The sequence below is a fragment of the Pseudopodoces humilis genome, chromosome 4 (assembly GCF_049639895.1).
Source record: "Pseudopodoces humilis isolate 2021_Gansu_Grassland_sample_001 chromosome 4, ASM4963989v1, whole genome shotgun sequence".
In the NCBI taxonomy this organism is placed as follows: domain Eukaryota; kingdom Metazoa; phylum Chordata; class Aves; order Passeriformes; family Paridae; genus Pseudopodoces; species Pseudopodoces humilis.
This window is the reverse complement of record NC_142203.1, coordinates 17971910-17992998: the sequence shown is the minus strand read 5'-3', so window position 1 is coordinate 17992998 and position 21089 is coordinate 17971910. Positions and strand designations below refer to the sequence as shown.

At 36.4% G+C, this 21089-nt stretch overlaps 1 protein-coding gene across 1 annotated transcript; it reads left to right on the top strand.

Annotated features, from left to right (window-relative positions):
- Positions 1–4010: 4010 nt before the first annotated feature.
- On the top strand, positions 4011–20097 carry ANXA1 (annexin A1). Its single transcript, XM_005530364.3, has 13 exons — positions 4011–4102; positions 7613–7691; positions 9777–9870; positions 10647–10741; positions 11465–11578; positions 12138–12228; positions 13215–13294; positions 14232–14288; positions 15601–15694; positions 16223–16318; positions 17368–17426; positions 18307–18429; positions 19708–20097. The coding sequence occupies exons 2-13, from the start codon at positions 7626–7628 to the stop codon at positions 19765–19767; spliced, it is 1029 nt and encodes a 342-aa protein (XP_005530421.2). The 5' UTR covers positions 4011–4102; positions 7613–7625; the 3' UTR covers positions 19768–20097.
- The last annotated feature ends 992 nt before the right edge of the window (positions 20098–21089 follow it).

The window sequence follows — 21089 nt, the reverse complement described above, 5'->3', positions numbered from 1 at the left end:
CATTTTCCTCATATAAATTACTCTGGCACACAGAGCAGCTTTTGTCTGGAATGCACTCTGAGACATTGAAAAGCTTCTGGAAGTCCTTACCTGAACTTGAGTTCATTTAAACTGAATGGGATTTCTAATGATGTTACTTTTACACGATTTCTCATGCAGCCACTCTGCTTGTTTTTACGAGAGGATGGGCTATTTTTATTTCTCAGTGCAGAGGGTTGCTCACTAACATTTTGTGTCTTCTGGATAGCCAAGCCATGTTTAACCATGAGACTCAGTATATCCCATTACACTTCTAAAAATCTATGGAACTGCAGAAAAGTATTTACTGTAACTAAGAGAGCAGTAAGTATTAAAGCTGATTATAGAAACAGATTCACGTTTAATTAAACCATGGAATTCCTGTTGCTTGAGAATTATTGCTAATTCAGTATTTCATGAGGCAATAACAAAATGCAAATCCATGTTAAAAGACAGAGGTGTTAAATATTTTATGCAGTGTAAATAAAATAAATCCTTGTTAGAAAATGCCTAAAAAATATTTATGATTTGTTTTGCATCGGTATCAACAAATGCACTCTTCCCTATTTACAATCTTGCAAAGGGGTTCAGAACTGAAACATGATCTGAATGGGAAATACAATATTAATGAAAATAAAACCTTTAACAGAGAATCCATAAGAGATATTACACAGTTTTGAATGTGTCCTATTGTGTCTAATGAATATGTATCTTTTTTCTTGTTTAAGCATAAAAATAAAAAAGAAATTGTACGTCTAGATTTGAAGTCATCCCGCCCATAATATCATAATATAGGATCACAGGGATATACATAATCGTAACCTGACTCTAGAAGGACCTAACTGCAATCATGCATATCAGGTAAAAATGCACAGTGAGACAGTGTAGCTGTTCTCACTGAATTTGATATTTAACCTCTTATATCAAAGGAAGAGATGAAGGTCTGAGGAGACCCTATACCTCAATATGCAGGAAAGATATTTTTCTGAATAATGCAACTGAGACACACTTCCTGAAACAGGAATTGTACAGGAATTGGTAAATATGTGTTAGGAAAAACACTGCATTATCCCTGGTATGATTTCTTGGAATTATTACTGCCTTCAGTAGGCTTGCTGTAAGCCATTCAAGCTCTTAGATCTTTATCATCGATATTAATGTCTCTGTTGCCTGAAGCCTGAGTACAGGTGCTGTACTGCAGGTCCTGGGTGCCTAAGGAAATTGAGTAATGTGCTCCTCCTCAGTTTTTAGGAAGTGGATAAGAGCTACTGAGGATAACTGATGTCACAAGGTGCAAAAGATGAGAGGCAGATTCCAGTTGGCTCTGGATTGCTATCAGATGGTTCAAACTGGATGGCTGTCCTGGTGTGAAACAGGCAGATCTCTGTTTTATAATTTATTGCAATATATATATATATATTATAATTTATTACTGTCAGGAGCTCTTTCAGGATAATGGTATTTAATAACAATGCAATTTGTGAACATCAATTTTCCCTAAAAGAGAAAGTATGAAGCTCATTCATAAAATGGGGTCTTTGGTCTAGTGTAGGTAGAATCATCATTTCCTAAATTTCCCCAAACTTAACTGTTCTTTAAGAGTTTTATTCTTGGATAGAATAAAAACAGATTTACAACAGAATAGATGCAAGGGCTGCTACTCTGTCTCTCAAACTCCATGAAAATTCCTAACTCATTTTCCTAAGATTTTGTGTAGGATGGATTGCTTGGGGAAATCTCATTTTCCCAACTGAGCTGTCATCACTAGCCTTAAGAGAAATATTTGGCATGGTCAAATCTGGCAGTTTATCAAGCGATCATTTTTCTTTTCTATTTTCACTGAACATTTCTGTTTCTCTCAACTGCATTCCATGCACAGAGGCTTGTAAACAAACATACTTATTTTTGTCACTTTTGGGGCATTTGAGCCTCTACATCAGTGGCTACATGGTTTGCTGCTTCTGAGTAAATAGTGACAACTCAACAATAAACAATATGCAAACTGTGATAACTTTATGAAACAAATGACAGAGTAACAATAAGCAATTTTTAAGAGCTCTGTGAAACTAAACTGCATTTTTTAAGTGGCAACATTTTGTACAATGAAGCAGTCCAGAGCAGATGGTGACTCAGTCGAGCTCCAGGAAAACTGAGTCAACCAACATCTGTACACCCATTAAGAAGGAGCAAAAGCAAATGCAAACCGCTCCTGCAATGAGTAGTAACACAATGCCTTCTTGTGACATCACTCTCAAGGTGGAAACGTGGGCCTTAAGACAATTGAAATAGATTTTTAAAAAAACAATCCAAAAAACAAAAGAACTAAATCAGAAGTTAAAAAATAGGCAATAAAAATTGGATAGTAATCTGATTAGGGAAAACTGTATTAGAAAAAAGAGTCAACAAGGAGGAGTGTCTTACTATGCTAGCACACTGATTTTTACCCCTAGTAGTGCTCAGTAATAGACAGGGGAAAAACCCCAGAAAAAGAGTATCAACAGAGATTCTGGCCAAAACCTGACCCAAATGAAATAAGACTGCTAGTGTCATTCTGACATGGAATTCAGGTGGGCTAAAGTAATTTGAATATCACACATCATAATTAAATAAATCAACATACACCTGACAGCTTGCTCACTGTATCTGTGTCAGCTGGTAGGCCCCTTCAATTATTCAGCTTACTGGAAACATTTAAAATACTTTTGTGAAATTATATACTAGATGTACAGGGAGAAAGGAAATAACAAAGCATAGGAGAAAAGTGTTCTTAGAGAGCCAGGGGGGCTGGGGACTCCCTGGGGGCCAGATGTATTCCCATGAGGGTCAGCAGCAGCCGCTCCTATCCCATCACCCCAGCCAGGAGCAGGACACCTGGGGTGGGCACTGTACTCACATAACTCTGAGCACCACATATTTGGGTGCACAGAGGAAGGAAGATGTAAGCTATGCTGGAATGTGCATGTGTGTTACCTTATATTTGAGAAATTTGTGAGGGTCCCCTCTAATAATTATCATCAGTCTGTTCTTCTTCCTCCTTCTATAATATCATACAATTAATTGTTAGATATGGGTTTCAAGGGCAGACTGGATTTCCTGTATGTTCATTCAAGGCAGATCATCCATACTGGGAGTACCTGGGCATTGCAGCCAGCCGGCAGAAGGAGGATGAAAGTCTGCTGGGGACCTTATCTGCCCACTTCAAGCACTTCTGGCTCAGCAGCAGGTATTTCTTCACTGGGCATCATGCCCCAGGCCAATTTGAGATGTTAGTGATATGCATGGTGTTGTGCTGTGATGGCTTGGCAAGGAAGTGCTTGCAGAAAACCACTTCCCTCATCTTATAGATATACCCTCATCTTGTGCAAACCACTCTCACTTTGAACTTCAGAGTTTAATCTGATTGTTTCAATCTCTTTCTAATTACATAGGTGCCAATTAGTTAGTGCCCTTATATTTAGCCTGCCTTTTTCCATGAGTTTCTTTCAAAAAAAAAAAAATTATTTATATGAAAGACTAGATGTGTTTTATTCCTGGGTTATTTCTGCCATGGGCCTGCATGCAAAAGATGCAGAACTGATAGCCAGTGGATCTCAGTGAAGTAAGGATGCTGCCTTGACTCTTTACCCTTTCCTCTCTCAAAGTTTCACTGAGCAAAGGTATATCTTAACAGATTCACTTTTGAAATTATATCAGACATATCAACATGTGAAGAGAATAACACAGGTTAAGTTTTCTTAATATTTAATCTCATGATCCCAAAAGATTTATGGCAGTTTATTAAAATTGGGGATGTGGTCAGGGAAGGAGAGGAGAGCTACTGTGGCTTGCTCATTTGTTATCTTTTCCCTTCTGAAATCTGCTCATACTTTTGCCAGCACATAGTTTCGTAATGACTTTTTTTTTTCCCTGATGTTTCTCCACTCTGGGTGGCACCCAGATATAACTGCTGCAGATGATTACAAGAGCTGTGGAAACACTGGTTGCTGGGTGGAGTTTCCTTCGCAGGCTATAAAAGCTTTGAGAGCCCTCTGTTCCTTTACTCCTGACTGTGCAGCCCTGCAAGGCAGTGTTTGTGTGGAGGAAGGTAGGATTTTGCAGTTCATTATTGCTCTCTGTAGACCCAGCACACTTTAGGAATTGTATGCTGAATTTGCCAAGTGACCTGGTGCAAACTTTCTGTGGGTTGTGCTCACTGTCAGGGAAAAAGACCGGTGTGGGCAGGAGGAATTCCTTCCATTCTGGAACATTTCACACAAAGGCTAGGACAATTATAGCTTTTATTTAATGCAATCAAATATAGGGAATAAAAAGTGGTTAAAACTTGAAAAGTAAACTTATTTGGAGTTGTCCATTTCATATGCTTTCTCATTGCCTTTTTAGTAGGTTGCTGTAGAAATCTGCAGGAAAACCAGAGTTCCTAGAAAACTACTGTGCATTTTATCTAAGTTTTAGAAATAGAAACTTCAACAGTTTCTGCATTATGACTGTAGAGGAATCATTGTTCATGAAAGTGATGAGAATCAAATCTCTTGGAAATAAAATCAGAAATAAAATTTTACAAATCAAATCAATCTTTTAGAAACATGAGCAAAATCCTGCTTTTCTGACTAAGAACTTGGCAAAGCCATATAAAAGCTGCTTCATCGGGAGTTCTTTCTGCTAAATCTTTCCATAGAATTTCACAAGGACAAGATTGTTTTTCTCTCTGATGTTTCCATATTCAGAAGATTTTCCACTGCAAACTAAATTATTCTATTAGATATTCTGCCTGTTTATCTGACTGGGTATCATGACTGTAATTTTTATCAAAATCCTGATATTGAGACTTTGAAAGTAACCAGGCATCTTACATCCTTCATGATATGGTTAAATAAGTATAGATAAATACTGTCATCTAACACAGACTGTAATGTAAAAATCTAGTTTTTGTCTTTAAATATTTTTAATAAGGTATTTTCTCAGAACCTTAAAAATTTTTGATTGGTCCTGCTTGAGGGGACATCTTCAGGGGATTAAGAGCCAGGCAGAAAGCAATTTTATGGTGATTTTTTTTTTTTTTTTTTTTGGTGAAACAACAGTTAGGTCTTTCAGTCTGAATGTCTGTATGATTTTTTTCAGTCCCATTGAGATGTTGATAATTCCAAGTGGGAATCAGTTACTTTTTTACTATATTAAAGTAATGTTTGCACTCAATGTATCCCTCGTGTATCTAGGTGTTGTTTACATGATCTCTTTACATTTTAGAGTGGCAGGACAAAGTATTGGGCAAGATCTTGTCTCCATCAGTGGGCTGGCTGTCTTCCTAGATTCCAATCTTCTTTTTTCTTATCAGATGTAGTTTTTTCCAAAGCAGAAGAAGAGTTTTATATATAAATTGGTTTCTTACCTTGCTAAACTAATTTAAGCAGACTGAGGTTTTTAGCTCCTCCCAAGGGCCATTGACTACTTTGACAAACTTGCATTATTTCTTTACTATATGGATATAGATGGATCTACATGCCATTGTCTTTATTTCAAAAGAAGAAAAAGTACTTTTAAAAGTTTTTAAGATGCACCTCTTTTTTTTTCCCTTACTGTATAATTTAAATCAGAAAAGGCATGAAGTTTTAGAGGCTTAATAAACCAAACTTAGTGTAGTTTAGTGGCCTTCTACTACTCCTAGCTCCAAAGGTATCAAAACCTTTAGCGCTTGGTGTCAAGGGTGGCTGTGGGGATATGTAGAAGGAAGGGGTGTGTTGGCATTGCTTCCTGCAGCCAACACCCCCTGGAAAGGGTTAATTTATCAGGCAAAACACTCTTCTTCTCAGGTCTGGTGCTGGGAGACAGAATCTTGTTTCATAGTTTGCAGTGGTTCCCTGCTCTGAGTCAGATAGTCAGCAGACATACCAGGACATGTCAGTGCTGATGACTCAGTGTACCCAGTGTGGAGACTTTTAAGTGTTTCCATCCCACTGCACACAGCTTTCATGTGTGCTGTTAAAAAATGCAGCAGAATTTCGGGTATTGTATTGCTTCATCGCTCCTTGCTAACTTCTGTCAACAGAAGGGTGCAGGAGTCACTCTGCTTGAGAAAAGTGCAGGTTGCAACTTAAAAAGTTGGTCCTTAAATCTGACTGAACATTCTGCCCATTATTTACCCAGTTGAGACCTACTCTAAATAACATACAAATACAGATTTTTAAATCAGTTTCAGCTTTTCTGGCAGCACAGGGAGAGCTAAATTCCTTCCTGAGGGAAGAAAGCAAAAGCAAGAGTTCTTTGGGGAAGAGGGAATGTGGCTGGCTCTTACCTTGGAGAGAGCTGCAGGCAGGCTGTGTGAGGTATTTGTCACTTTGTTGGCAGATGAATGTTGGCAGAAAGAATCTTTATGGTTTTTCTGTGATGGAAAGAAAGAGCTGGGCTGCAGCTATACTCCTTGGTCCTAAACTTGTATCGATTCAAAATACTGGTCCCTGCCCTTGCTACAGGACAGAGGGGATGTGTTAGCAGCATAAGTAACATAATTTTTTATAATTGTGTTTATCATCTGTACTAAAAGACTGCAAATAGAATTTTGTGTCTTAACAGTAGTTTCAAAGTAAGTCTGGTTTACTCAGCAATACTATCTCTAGTTACTGCTTACATGTATGCTTTAAAACCAAGTATTCCCTAAAGCTTGCTGGGGAAGAGTGTTTTAAAAAAACATGTAGTTTGAATAGCTTTATTTGATAAACCATTGATTTCCTCTATTTCCTCACTAATTCAGCTGGCAAACAGAATGTTCCCCACACCAACAGCAGAAGTTGTTATGAAGCAACCTCTTCATTATTTTTGAGTACTTACTGTTACACCAAATCTCATTTTTTTCCTTTTCTGCATAGTGACTTTTGGGAAAGCTGGGTGGATTTTCTTTTTGAGTGGTAAAAAGCAAAAGTTATTTTTCTTTCCTCTTCTTAAATTGGTAATGTTTTATTATTATGGAGAAATGGTAGAAAATGTCAGAAAAAACAATGTATATAAAACTATCCAGATTTACTCACCTTCCTTAGAAAATGTCTAGTCAAAGAAATTACATGAAAGTATATTTAACAGGGGAGTATCTTTTTTTGTCCTAACATAATACACAAGAACTGCAATCACAGTGAAGGAGACAAGAACCCTTGTTTACCAGTGAGTTTCCAAATGATCAAACTACGTGGGCATAGATGATAGATTAATTAGTGAGAAAGACTAATTGGTTTCTAGTAACTTCCCTTTGTAAGGAAGTGCTAATGTTAATGTATTATTAATTATTATTATGTATTAATAATATATTTATATATAATATATTAATTTTTATTATTATGCTAATAAGCAAATAGTGCTGCTGCTGTTCTTATCTAAAACTTCTGAAAGTAGCTAAGAGAGTAGGGGTGACAAAGCAGCTGTGGAGCATCACATCACTCCTGAAGCACCAAAGTTACCTGCCTCCAGTAGCACAGGCCAGGTGCCATGTGGGACAGTAACCACAACATGTCATTGTGCTAGAGAAGTGATTTTGAGGGTGGAAAATCTTGAGTTGCACTGGTTCTGAAAATTATGAAAAAGGTTTGTAACTTTACGCATCTCTTCCCAGAAACTCTGTCAACATGGCTATGGTATCAGAATTTCTGAAGCAGGCATGGTTCATGGACAATCAGGAGCAGGAATGTATTGTAAGTGTTATTAGCTTTTGAAAGCACCATGTGTATTTTTCTGTACTCTTACAAGTGGTTTAAAAGCATTTAAACATCTTTCATACATGCAGATGTAAGGAAAACAATGGCAAAACTCTAGCAGATTAGAACTGGAACCCAATTTTATTGCGCTGTATAGTCTGATGCAACCATATTACCTAGGAAGTTTATTATAAGATGAAAAATTGCTCCTATTTGTACCTATCTGTTAAGTTATCAATTCCTAGGCAGAACTAGTTAGTGTGATGAAAATGTAATTCCCAGTGGCCAGTCACTAATTCACTCAGATCATCTTTAATGTAGTAATCTGATGCTGAGTTCTGGACTTGTATGAACATGTTCAGGTAATGTATGTGAATAAAACAGGAACTCTTTGGCTGAGGCGTAGGAACCCAATGATTTGGAACCCAGGAATGTAAAGGAGGAAGTGAAAGTCCCTAGTGTATATCCTAGCTTTCATATCACATGTCATGCTCATGGTGGAACAAGCCACAGCATGTAATATAAAGCCTCAGACAATGAGTACTGTTATACATTAGAAGGGAGGGATATGATTGTGAGGAGACAAGAATTACTGTGCTAGGATGATATGGAGAGTCTTTGTCAGAATGAGGTGAAGATACTGAAATGAAAGCAAAGGTAAAGCAGTACACTGTGAAAGCACACAAGTTCCCTAAAAAACTTACATTTTGGAAACAAATTTATATAGGGGAAATTTCATTAAACAAAAGTTTTCTGCTCTAGGCCCCTGTAGATTTTGTAATTTTGACTCCACCATCCTGTCCCACTTCCATTCCCAGGGCCCTGAGACATTCTTGGCTATGGTGGTTACAGAGAGTTTTGTATTGCTGGTGGATAAGTTTGGCATGGAAACCAGTATACAAAGGTTAGCCTTTGAGATTGAGAAACAGGCAGTGAGACAGTCCCATTCCTTTGTTGACTTAGCACACAAGACAAAATGATCTCTTGAAAAGTATGCAAGAGACTGATTTAAGTATGCAGTCTGTCTGCTCTCTTACAACTCCTGTGAGACAATTGTGTAAGGAGATGAACCTTTAATTATCAGATGATAGAAGTGTACAAAATTCAATACAAATTTTTGTACATAAAACATTTATTCAGAAAACCTTGCCCTTTCTCTTGGGATATTTTATTTTAATGGCAAAAGACTTAAAAAAAAAAAAATACTAGTTTTTGAAACTAGAGAAAGACTAAAGGTGATTCTGTGAATTTTCTATAAATCTTTCATCCAATAATCTTGCAGCTTTTTATAGTTCTGTAATAGCAGTAGGTGAGAATCTGTTATTTAGTGCTGTTGAGTGCTGTATGACTTATTTAATGCTGTTAGGTCCTACCCGTAACTTGATGTGTCACGTTGCTGACAGGGTAAGCCAAATGACCTGTTGTACAGCTCCCAGAGATCTTCAGACATTGACTAGGGTGTGCCCATCTAGGGGCAGATTCACCACAACCAGCTGGTGGATAATGCTTTACCAAGACTGTGCCTTATGTCTAAAGTTTCAAAGAAGCTGGGCAAGAGGTCTCCACTTCCTTGTAGGGTTAGGCTTGAACACTTCCCCCAGATCTTGAATGCAAGAAGTGTTTGAAAGCTTAGTTATGAATCAGCTGAGGGCACACTCAGTGCGATACACAGGCAGTTTGCATAAGATAAGCAAAGAAATTAGCACTTTTTATGGAAGTGCCTGTAGGATTTGTGGATTTAGAGCCTATAGAATTTGAGCGTAACTTCCTAATTATGATAGTTAATTATTTTCTAATACAATCCAACCTACCCTAAGAAATAGGTGTTCAGGTACCTAAACCAATTTATGAAGTACTTTTTTGTTTCATATGAGAGCTGTGAAAGGGCCAGATCCAATGCATATCCATTGTTGAACACATTCAATTACCTGTAGCTACAAAACTGTGTGTTATTGATGATAAAAGGCAATCTCAAATGCCTAGTTTATTTGGGCATTCAAAACTGCTTCTGTAAAAAAAATTTGGTATGAGCACAATTCTTTTTTCCTTTTTTAAATTTTATTTTCTATTTTCCCTCTGCAGAAGAGTTCAAAAGGTACCCGTGGAGTACAGACATACCCAAACTTTGATCCATCAGCTGATGTTGTCGCTTTGGACAGAGCTATTACTGTGAAGGGTAAGAGGAATAAATATTTGACTTAGTACATTAGGATTCTTAGAAAATTTTGAGAATAGTACTGAATAAAATATGGGAGCAAGAGGCAGTGCAGTGGCAGGCAGGAGAGGTGCATCTACTTTTGAAAGCTTGGTGAAGCTTTATACCACTTGGTGAAGTATCTGTATCTTCCATAGCCTGATGTATTATGGTTTCAGACCTTAACACTATATTAATGTTCTTGAACATATTGAAGGAAGGGTTGTAAAAATTTAATTTGTAGGGAAGGAAATATTATTTCAGCATACCATACTAATACTTTTTGGCTTGATTTCCATAAAATTCCTGCAAGAGGCAGTGATAATGCTGATCATATATTGTATGCTTCACTGTTTAAAACATTTCACTGTTTTAATGAAATTCTTATTTCATTCACCTTCAAAAGGTTTTTCAGTTAGACTTACTGAAATAAAAGGAGTATGCCATCAATTTGTTTTTTAGTGGGGGTTTCTGTTTGTTTGGGGTTTTTTAGGGCTTTTTCAGTGTAGGGGAAGATCTACACTCAGAACACTGTAAGACATTCTATGGAATTTCTGCATCTTAATAAGATCTATTCATTTGGCTTCTTAGCTTCATCATTAATCTTGTGAGTCTGTAGATTATTACAGTTTTTCCTTTGGTTAAATATGAGTTTGTCAATAAATCAAAGACTTAAAGCAGATAATAACTAAAAAAATTAGCTGTCTGTATTCAAAAATCTATTTTGGATATATTGGAATTTTGTTTGATATTCATAGGTGTAGATGAAGCCACCATCATTGACATCTTGACTAAGAGAACAAATGCTCAGCGACAGCAGATCAAAGCTGCCTATCAACAGGCTAAAGGAAAGGTAAAGTGTATTCAAACCAAGCTTAATTTTCACCCAGAATATCAATGTTTCTCCTGGCTTGAATGGTATATATGAGTAAAAACAGAATACTGAATAGGACAGTAGAGTTGTAGGGCCATAACACTGTCCCCAAGTATACCAGCACTTATATAAGTGTATAAGGAGGTGCTTCTAGTGGTTTTAGAATATTTTTAGATAGGTGGCAGAATAAATCTGATTTTAATTAATTTTTTTTCACCCTACTTAAATTTAGGTCAAATTGGAATATAGCCTTTATCTTCAGAAATTGTGGGGTTTTTTTTCAGGGTGATATTACATTCACTTCAAACTTCATGCAATAAAAAATGAGTTCAAATGTTACACAAATAAGCAACTCAATCATAATTGCAAGAGTAATATGGCATTGTCTTCTCTTGAAGAATGAGCAGCCTATTTTGAGTGTTCTTGTGATGCTGTAAATGTTTCAATATAGCTGAACTACCATGTGTGAAAGCACTCAAGAATACTCACTGAAAAACCCTGCCTGACACTTTTAATTAATGTGTCAAACGTGATAAATTTGAAACTTGAAATAGGGCTTCATAATTCTTTCTGTTATGGATATGGGAATGATGTAGACTAAGACTGATCAGAGGCCAGACTAATTTTTGGACTCCAGCTGAACAGCAGCTACCCTTTTACCATTCATTAACTAATGTGTGTTTCTTATTCCTCCTGAAACAGAGTCTAGAAGAGGCTTTGAAAAAAGCCCTGAAAAGCCATCTAGAAGATGTTGTTGTGGCTTTGCTCAAAACTCCAGCTCAGTTTGATGCTGAAGAATTAAGAGCCTCCATGAAGGTAAGGGCAAAATCTCCAAGGAAAAAGTTTTCTAGGGAGCATCTGTACTTATCAAGGCCTGTAAATAACACTGGACATAGATTTCAAGGCTTGGGTATTATCTTTATTTTAACTTCATTTTGTTACATAAATCTGTATTGGTAACTCGGTTTATGAGAACAAGACCCAGTAATCCCTGATGAATTTCAGAGTTGGAGGAGATTCTTTTGTGAGAATGAACTCTTTCTGCCTTCTGAAAACTGGTTGCTAATGGGAGCCACAACATTTACATTCATGCTTATATAGGAGAAAGAAAGAAGGGGAGCCTTTTTTTTTCTTCATGGATTTTATATTCTTATCTTTTATCTGTTTGATCTTTTAGGCACTAGTATATTGAATGTGATAAAAATTTAATTCCAAAAGAGCTGAAATTACATTATATGGAAGCACAATATTTTTAATTTTTATTTCCCATTCCATGTCTTCAAAGCTAATCCAATGATTTTCATCTTATTTCCGATAAGAATTTTAAATTTTCTCTATTGAATAACATCTCTAAAACTTCAATTGCTTTTATCAGGGACTTGGAACTGATGAAGATACCTTAATTGAGATTCTGGCCTCAAGAAACAACCAACAGATCAGAGAAGCCAGCAAGTACTACAAGGAAGGTAATTCAGAGCAAGAAAGAAGTATTAAGATGCAAGGAAGTAGTTATACCATTGTATAATTATATAGGAGACACATTGGAGTCACAGCCTCACTTATAATATATAAATATAACAATATGGGAGGCAAATGAAGCTTCATAAAGATTTGTCAGGGTTTCTGGCGAGGGAGGTCATGGTGATTTTTTTGCTGATCTGTGTAGGTCCTAATAGAGAAGGAAAAGATACATCACCACTGCTGGAATTGTGGGTGTCTCATGGAATGAGTCACACATTTAGATGTTTTCTTGGATGCATGCAAAGCCAAGCTGCTTTTCTTCCCCTATAACTAAACCTTGGCTGACATTTTAAAATAAAAGCATAGGCTTGAAAAAAACAAACAAAATGTAGTTGAGTTAGCAACAAAGGCATGTTAGCAGTAGGAGCAGCCAGTGAATTATTAGGGGAAAATACTTGAAGTTACTTCAATGTAAATGTGGTGTCTCTCTTATATATCATGTTTACTGTGTTGTCTAATTAAATCCTGTTTTCTGAGATGATGAGGTAAATTTTTACCAAGACATTTTTTCTTAGATGCCTATATTAAGAGCTTGATTTTTTTGGAGAGTTTTGTGTTTGAGTTCAATAGAGATAAGAACAGCCAAAAGTAAGAATGAAAAAGAAAAAGGCTCAGAAAAAGGTTTGTGTATTTTATAAGCAGAAACCTTAGACAATGCTACCCACAAGACCTTAGAGAAGGACATTTTCAGCACATTTTAGGTTTAACCTCCAATTTCACAGCACATCTCAGGATCTGAAGGATACATTACAAACAAACTCCTTTGCTTGAGACCAAATGAAAGAAAGCAAGAAAATCACATTTCTAGTGGGCATATTTAAGTGGGAAATTAAGAAAATACTGAAAAAGATCACAGAATGTTTTGATGGGACCTTTAAAGATTATGTAGTCAACTAAGTTGATAACTTCAAAACAAACTATTTGATTGCAGTGTTGAAGAGAGACCTGACTCAAGACATCATCTCTGACACATCTGGAGATTTTCAAAAGGCTTTGGTTGCTCTAGCCAAGGTATGCTATGTTTAAACATTTTGAGTGACAATATCTACAATCAAAAATCAATGTTCTCAAGGCTCTTTTAGAGAGACCTGCAATAACTAAATATTTCTGCAATATTTATTTCTTTGCATTGTTCTTTTTTCACTTTCTTATCTTAGACCATTAGAAACTGTTCTTAAACAAACTATAATAAGATCTATCTCAAATGCCTTTTAAAAAACTTTATTGTAAAAAAATATTTTTTTTATCTGTTATGCTTTTAAGACTTTTTTTGTGCTATCTTTAAGCACTAGAAAAAGTAAGAGGCATAATGTCATGTCAATTGACTAGGAAAAGAAGAAATGTTTAACATTAGAGAAATATTTTTTTCCCCTTTTAATGTATGTTTATACTAGTTAGATAATAGGTCAAGGGCAGGCAGTTAATAAGTGGACAAAATTATATGTAAATTTACATTCAAAAGTAGATGAGTTCAAATGCTGGACTTTCCCAATTAAAATACCCTTCTAAAATTAATAAATATTTTATTTTTGTGTATATATATATATATGAACCTTGTATTTGCATGCATGATGATTTTTTGATAGATCTATGTGTATGGCTTGGATTTCCAGTTTTAGCTATCAAATCAGCTTGAAAGGAAGTCTGCTGAATGATCATCAGGGAACAGGTCATAGGTTTGAAGCCTCCTGTTTCATGACAAGAAACAAATGCTTACTGTGAACTGTTAGGTAGGAATTAAGAAATAAGTTGCTGATGGCTGTAGAAGTATGTCCTCTGATTACAAATACAACAGTTTTATTCACAGGATGATTGACATAACTGCAGCAATTTCCAGTTATGTACTGGTTTATGTATGAGGGCGGTGCTGCAGAACTCTCAAGTGTTGAGGTTTAATGAACAGAATGATTGTGAGTACCACTGAAATTTTATTTATTTCTTTATATAGGCTGATCGATGTGAAAATCCTCATGTGAATGATGAACTTGCTGACAGTGATGCCAGGGTAAGATCATGCTTGGAACTTTTCAGAACTTCTTCTACTTGAGATTCCCATGGCTGTCTGGATCCTGTGCGTTGCAGAGATTTCAATATCATACAGTAATAATTTGAGGAGACAGTATTTCACTAGGTTCATGTAAGTTAATTATATGAAGGAAATTAGATCTTCAGCCTAATATCTACCTTCAGAAACATCTCTGCAAGACCTTGTCTAGTTGGTGAAAAGCATGCTGGCCATTTGAAGTACAAGTTAACAAGTGAAGGAAACAGACCCAGTCTTGCTTCTGTTTATAAAACATTTCTTGAATTAAGGGACAGGGGTGTTCTCATCTATGTGCAGAATTAGCTACCATAGTAGCAGTGTGAACTCTGCAGCACGTTAGATACCACGGAGTATCATATCAGCAGATGCTTTTTAGTGACAGACCTTTCAAGATTATTGGTAAACATCACAGTCATTTTCTTAGTAATTCTAAAATAAACATCTGATCTTATTATTTCTTCCAACATTAGTGGGAGTATCTTTGCTAAAATCTTGATAAAACTTAGCAGTTATTGCTGAGTTTTCACCTACAATATGTTGCATCATAGCTGCAATTTAAACTTGGATTACTTCAAATTGATTTGGCCAAGAAAAGGCCATTGAGAAATACTGCTTTAATTCCTTTTACATAAGGAGTTTAGTTCTATCATCAGCCCTAGATATGAAAGTAAATTAATATTTTTTTCTAAGTTAGAAAGTTCAGTACTGTTTACCTTGATGCAGACTGTTAAATCTTCATGCAGTGTGGAGGTCTCCTATTATTACTCTTGGAGAGATTTGAGAAGGTGAGGAAAATGGAGGAGGCTGGTTTGGTTTTTACTTTCCTGGAAGTAGAAGTCACTCCTGGAAAGATGAGGAAGTACTTAGTGCATAGGTTTCTCCTGCATGTTGCACAAGGTAGTTGCAGAAATAATTTAGTCAGTCTTACGAAATCCTACCAGTCCTGAGTTTTCATGCAGACTGCTATCAGGAGAAATGAAAAATAACTTAATTCAAGAATGTAGTATACCCAGAACAGCTAGATGATGGTCATAAAATGTCTGAAAATCTGCTTTCTAGCTGCACAGTGTTTGCTAGGTGCTATTACAACATAAGTGAAATATGAAGTATTATTTTACAGAGCTGGAGTTAATCTGAGGTAGGGTACAGTTTTGATCTGGGTCAAGGGATAGTGCTCACTACTAACAAGCAATTTGCACCTCAAAATACAGTATTCCTGTTTGAGTTTTACTATTCTGATATTGACCTTGCCACCATCTTTTCTTTATGACAGGCCTTGTACGAAGCAGGAGAGAAAAGGAAAGGAACTGATACTGGTGTGTTTGTAACTGTTCTTACTGCAAGAAGCTACCCACATCTTCGAAGGGGTAAGTTGAACAAAGCTTCATGCTTCTCTGGGATGATTTTTGAACATTGCCTGGTCATGAATTCAAAGATACAGATTATCAAGAGTGACTCTAATTGCAAGTGTGCTTGCTGACTAAGGGTGTGGTTGGCAGCCTAGTTGTTCTTTCAGGAGTAGGGATGAGCAGTATCACTTAGGCTGTTAGCAAAACTGAAGTCTCAGCTGTGATCACAGTGCCAAGCAATGAGAGCTCCCCAAAATGGTCTTGCCTCTTAGGCAATTTTCCCTAGACAGGGGGCTATCTCAGAATGTCACAGGCTCTAGTGTTGGCCAACTCTACCCCACCCAGCGGGAAATGAAACCTTCCATCCTACCAAAGTCCCATTCTGTATGCTGACTCCATCAGTCTGTGCAGCAACACTGCTCTTTACACTGTGCTGTCTGAAGGAAGTGAGAAAGATGACCCACAAACAGTCCTCTGCTGCAGCAGTGAGGACAGAATAGGGCAGAAACAGTGCAAGGAGAATATTGGTTTTTTCCCATTATCTAGTCTTTCAGAAGTACACCAAGTACAGCAAGCATGACATGAACAAAGTACTGGATTTGGAGCTGAAAGGTGATATTGAGAACTGCCTCACTGCCCTTGGTAAGTGGTTCTGCAGATTGAAAGCTACTGTACGTTCTGACTAAGCTTAAACTTTTATTTCTGCCATAATTGCTCTGATCAGAAACTGTTCTGTACTTACCCTGCTTCATTGAGAAGCTTGCTAAATAATACCTTGGAAGTCTAATCTAATCATAGTGATTTAATTGGCACCTAAAATCTGTTCAAATTGATGAATGAGTAGACATACCTTTCTTGATATATGGAAAGGTCTTTTGAGGAGAACAGATAAGTTGCTGACATAGACCTTTACAAGAAATCAATATACCAAAAAAACCTGTCAGAACAGTATCAAAGATCCAATAGTTTTAAACCTGTCTTGAACCAAAGCCACTCTTCTCCAAGGTTCATGTTGCAAGAATAATATAATATATATAATATTATATTATAATATAATTTAATATATAATATAACATGTTATATATAATATAAATTATATATAATCAATATTATAATACTGATTCTTAAAACCAGAAAAATTCCTTCAGTGGTTTTGTTCAAGAAAATATTCATATAAAGTTAGTAACTGTTGTTCATGAACAAAAAGTTAAGGAAGGGCCTCCCTCTTACCACTGGATCAAGGATGTAATTGGGAGCCAGACACTGATCTGATTCTTAGTTTTTATATCACAGTCAAACATACTTTGGATAAAATAATAATTTCCATCAAATCCCTCTAAATATCAAAATCGAACTATGTCTTGGTTTGGAAAATATCAACTATAACCTCGAGCTCTGACATAGAAAGCATAAATTATTTCACATTTTTCTTCTTGGGAACTGCAACACCTTTCTTAATTTTGTGGCAGTAAACTAGGAGGTAATGTGTTGTTTTTAGAGTAATTATTCTCCCCTGACTGAATTGCTTTCTGAATAAACAGAGGAAGGGATGCTTTTGTCCTCATACATTATGAAGTCAGGTAACAAAGTACATAAATAGGGTATGTGGGTAGGAAAAATGGAAGTGTTTTATTGGTAGACCTTTATTAAATGTATAGCTGAAGTGACCTTGTCTCACTGCTTCATTACAGTAAAGTGTGCCACAAGCAAGCCAGCTTTCTTTGCAGAAAAACTCCATTTGGCGATGAAGGTAATCTAAATAAATATCTCCTCTTTGTGAACATGAGATGCTTTATAAGCTGAGAAATTAGATGTTAGCTAGAGGTCTCTAGGCCTTTTGTGTGGCAGAAAAAACAGCAGAGGGAAATTCAGAGTATTTCTCTCACTCCTTCCATTGCTTTCTTTGAAACTTCTTTTGGAGGGGTTGTCTGTTTGCTGTGGTGTGTTCAGGAGGGCATCTGTCCATCCACACATCTTTTACTGTTACAGCAACAGGAAACAGGCTGGAACCCTCCTTATGAACCAACAATTGTAGTAGAAAGGGAAAAGGAGAGCAATTATAGTTCATGGTAGGAATCTTGTGGATGCCTAATCTATAATGAGATAACCACGATCCTTCTGGCAGACTTGGAACCTATGTTAGTGAGGCAGATGGAGATCATGAAACAGTCTAGTATGTGAGTATTGTCATAACTCCTGTGACTTGGTTAGGAGCAGTGTGTGAAAAATTGAGTGAAACATTATAAAAATGCTGATCATCAAACTATTAAAAAAGTAATGAAAAAAGGCAGTAAAGTCTAGGCTGTCCCTAATGTCTAGCAAGCACAGTGAAGGCGGATATGTCTGCTTTTAGGAAACAGCTGAAAGAAATGTTTAAAAATATTTTAAAAGCCCCCAAAAGAACAGGGTGGGGGTAGCCTATCAGAAGTGAATTGTGCTCATAGGGAACATAAGGCAGATATGTGATCTCCCTGTTATGAGAGATACTAAAGGAAAAGGACAGGGTTGTGTTCATCTCTAGTCTGATGGATTAACATACAGAATTTGATTAAAGATATTTCAGTGATGAAAGCAGCGTAATTATTTTCTCTCCTTTTTTCTCCCCCTTTTCTCTTTGTTTCTTTTAATAGGGTGCTGGGACCCGGCACAAGGACCTCATCAGAATCATGGTTTCACGCCATGAAGTGGATATGAATGAGATCAAAGGCTACTACAAGAGTCTGTATGGCATCTCCCTCCGCCAGGCCATTATGGTAGGTTTTCTGCCACATGACACATGAAACACAAAACAACCTGATGTTTTTTGAAGTCCAGTAAAAATCTGTTAATTTTCTGCTTCTCAGTCACCTGTTCATCCTGCATAGCTCATTGTAGATGAGTATTTTATGTTTCCTATGGCCCACAGGCTGGGAGAACGAAACATTTTTCCAGGTCAAAGTTTTTGTCAAAAGACCTATAGAAATAGTAGTGATACATCTCTCAGATATCATCTTACAGCAGAATACAAGAGCTGAATGGAGAGGACAATATCCCCAAATTCTTTGTACTTGAGCAGTACCTTGGCAGGATAGTGGAGATGATTACCATGACAGCTTTAAGGGAGGTATTTGACACAACTGGATATTGGCTTTTAACATTTGGGGTACTCCAGCAAATTAATATTTTAATTTAATTAACATTTATTTTCCCCATTTTCCCTATGATCTAAATAAATGAGTTAAACTAATCAAAATATTCTGCTAAAAAGGAATGACCCCCGCAGTGTCCTTTACAGAAAATTCAAGTGGTGAGGGACTCAAAGAAAGCTAAACTGGCAAAGCATAGCATCTTTGTGGAGAGTAGTAGACATTTCTGGGGAAAAAAAAAATAGAAAAAAGTCTTCATTGGAGTAGAAACATACGCCATACATGTATGATGGATTTTACTGACATCTGCTACTTTTACAGTTAGGTGACACAGGTCTGAAAACTAGATTCAAATTAGAGAAAACAAGAAATGTGTGTAGTAATTACACTTCATACATGATGCCTATTATCCATTTTTACCAAGCTGAATAAGCAATTCCATGGTGGGTAGAGTATTACTGTATTGTTTAGCCTTTGTTTGAGATGCTCCTGGACACAATGAGCACACACAAAGTGCTGTAAATACTAATGGGCATTGGACACCACTGATCAAGAAAGAAAGTTTCATTTTATTCAGAGTAAAAGCTTAAGCTCTTGGGTAGATAAAAATCTTCTGCGCTTCTTTTCTTCACCTATGCCACTAGACCTCCCAGCATTTTTATTAGCCTTGTCTACCTATGGTTCACCCTGGAAATGCATGTGCTTATTTCTAGATCATGCAAATAACTTCAGTGAGGGTGCTTGGTTTCAGCTCAGTCTGTGGCTAATTGGTGTGTTATCAAGTGATTAATTTATATAGGTGGAGGATTATATATTTGATCAATATATATTGAATGTTGATTGAAATTTATTTTACTTGAGACCATTATTCTAACAGTTGTGGGGTTTTCATGCTTAAATTTACAGGATGAACTCAAAGGGGATTATGAAACCATCCTGGCGGCTTTATGTGGAAGTGATAACTAAGTTTCATGTTCCTGAAATGCACTCAAGCCCAGCTGCTGAAAATCTTTGTATTTGCATGTCTATGTAAAACACAGGCTTTACATACAGAGGTTTCTGTGGTTTGGCACTTAGTGAATATGTATTATGCTTGAAACCTCTAACTCAGAATGTATTTTTTTCAATATTCTTGCTCTGAATGGCATCAATATTTCTGGTTGCCATTATTTATCCAAAATGAAAGAATGTCCCCAAGTTTATATTCATGTGATTAATTATAAGAATGGTAAAGTTTTTATCTATGCTAAGCAAATAAACTTTTAAAAATAAAATTCAGACATGTGTAACTTTGTATATCCTTTGTTGCTATTTTGCATTCAATTTCAAGATGTGTGAGGGAAAAATCAGTAAATAGCTTAATCAAAACATAATGTAGTAATATCAAGTACTATGTAGCAGTCTTATGATCTGCATAAGACTTCTTTTTAGCAGAATGTAAAAGGATTTCAGCAGGAATATGTCCTTTGTGGGAGCCCAGCCTAACTTTCTAACTTCAAAATGGGAATGGGGAAGCATTTTAATTTAAAGAGAATTTTAATTTAAAGTAAAGGAGAAGTTAAACATGTTATTAGTATGAAAACAGTTGTTACCTGATTACAGGGGCTTTGTAGGACCATGCAACAGAGGAAATGTTTACTGTGCATTGCTGCATTTAAAGCACTTACCTTAATTTTAAGGTGCTTCACTGTTTTTTAAAGAAATGTATGTATGCATCTTAGCTAGAGGCCAGAGTAGCTGCATTTTGCTTGTATTCTATTTCTGTCTACTTCTAAAATGCAAATGCTGATTGTTTTGGAGAGGAGGGATTGGTTTGTGTAGTGCTATATCAAGGAGTAAGTCACAGTTTTACAGCAAGCCAGCTTAATCTCCCTAAGCATTCACTTCTGTCTGAGATGGAAAAGCCTCTGTACTTTTAGGGAACTACTTCCTTAAACATTGAAAAAAAACCGACAAAAGTTTTTTTTAAAAATTCGTTTCATATGGCTGTTTCACAATTGTTTTAAGTAGTATGATCTGTTTATTGTCATGGAAACATGAAGCCCTTTATTACAGTCTGGAAATTTTCATAGTGCAAAATATAGGACTGAGGTTAATGCTTGTGAAACAGCACCATCTATTTCAATGCCAGAAGGCCCCATGATGGTCTGAGTAGAAATGAGAGATGCTGCTAAACAAAAAACAAATTAAAGCCAAAGATTTTTAGGTATGCTAACATAAATGGAAAGGCCATTTTCTGTCATTAAGAAGGACAGTCCTTGTCTTAAAGAGCTATGCTGCAGAGTAAG

Bases quoted from the DNA above. Each gene is read 5' to 3' on its own strand.
- ANXA1 (XM_005530364.3), top strand. From the start codon at position 7,626: ATGGCTATGGTATCAGAATTTCTGAAGCAGGCATGGTTCATGGACAAT. The intron at 7,692-9,776 runs GTAAGTGTTATT...TTCCCTCTGCAG, and splicing joins ATCAGGAGCAGGAATGTATT to AAGAGTTCAAAAGGTACCCG. The intron at 9,871-10,646 runs GTAAGAGGAATA...TGATATTCATAG, and splicing joins CAGAGCTATTACTGTGAAGG to GTGTAGATGAAGCCACCATC.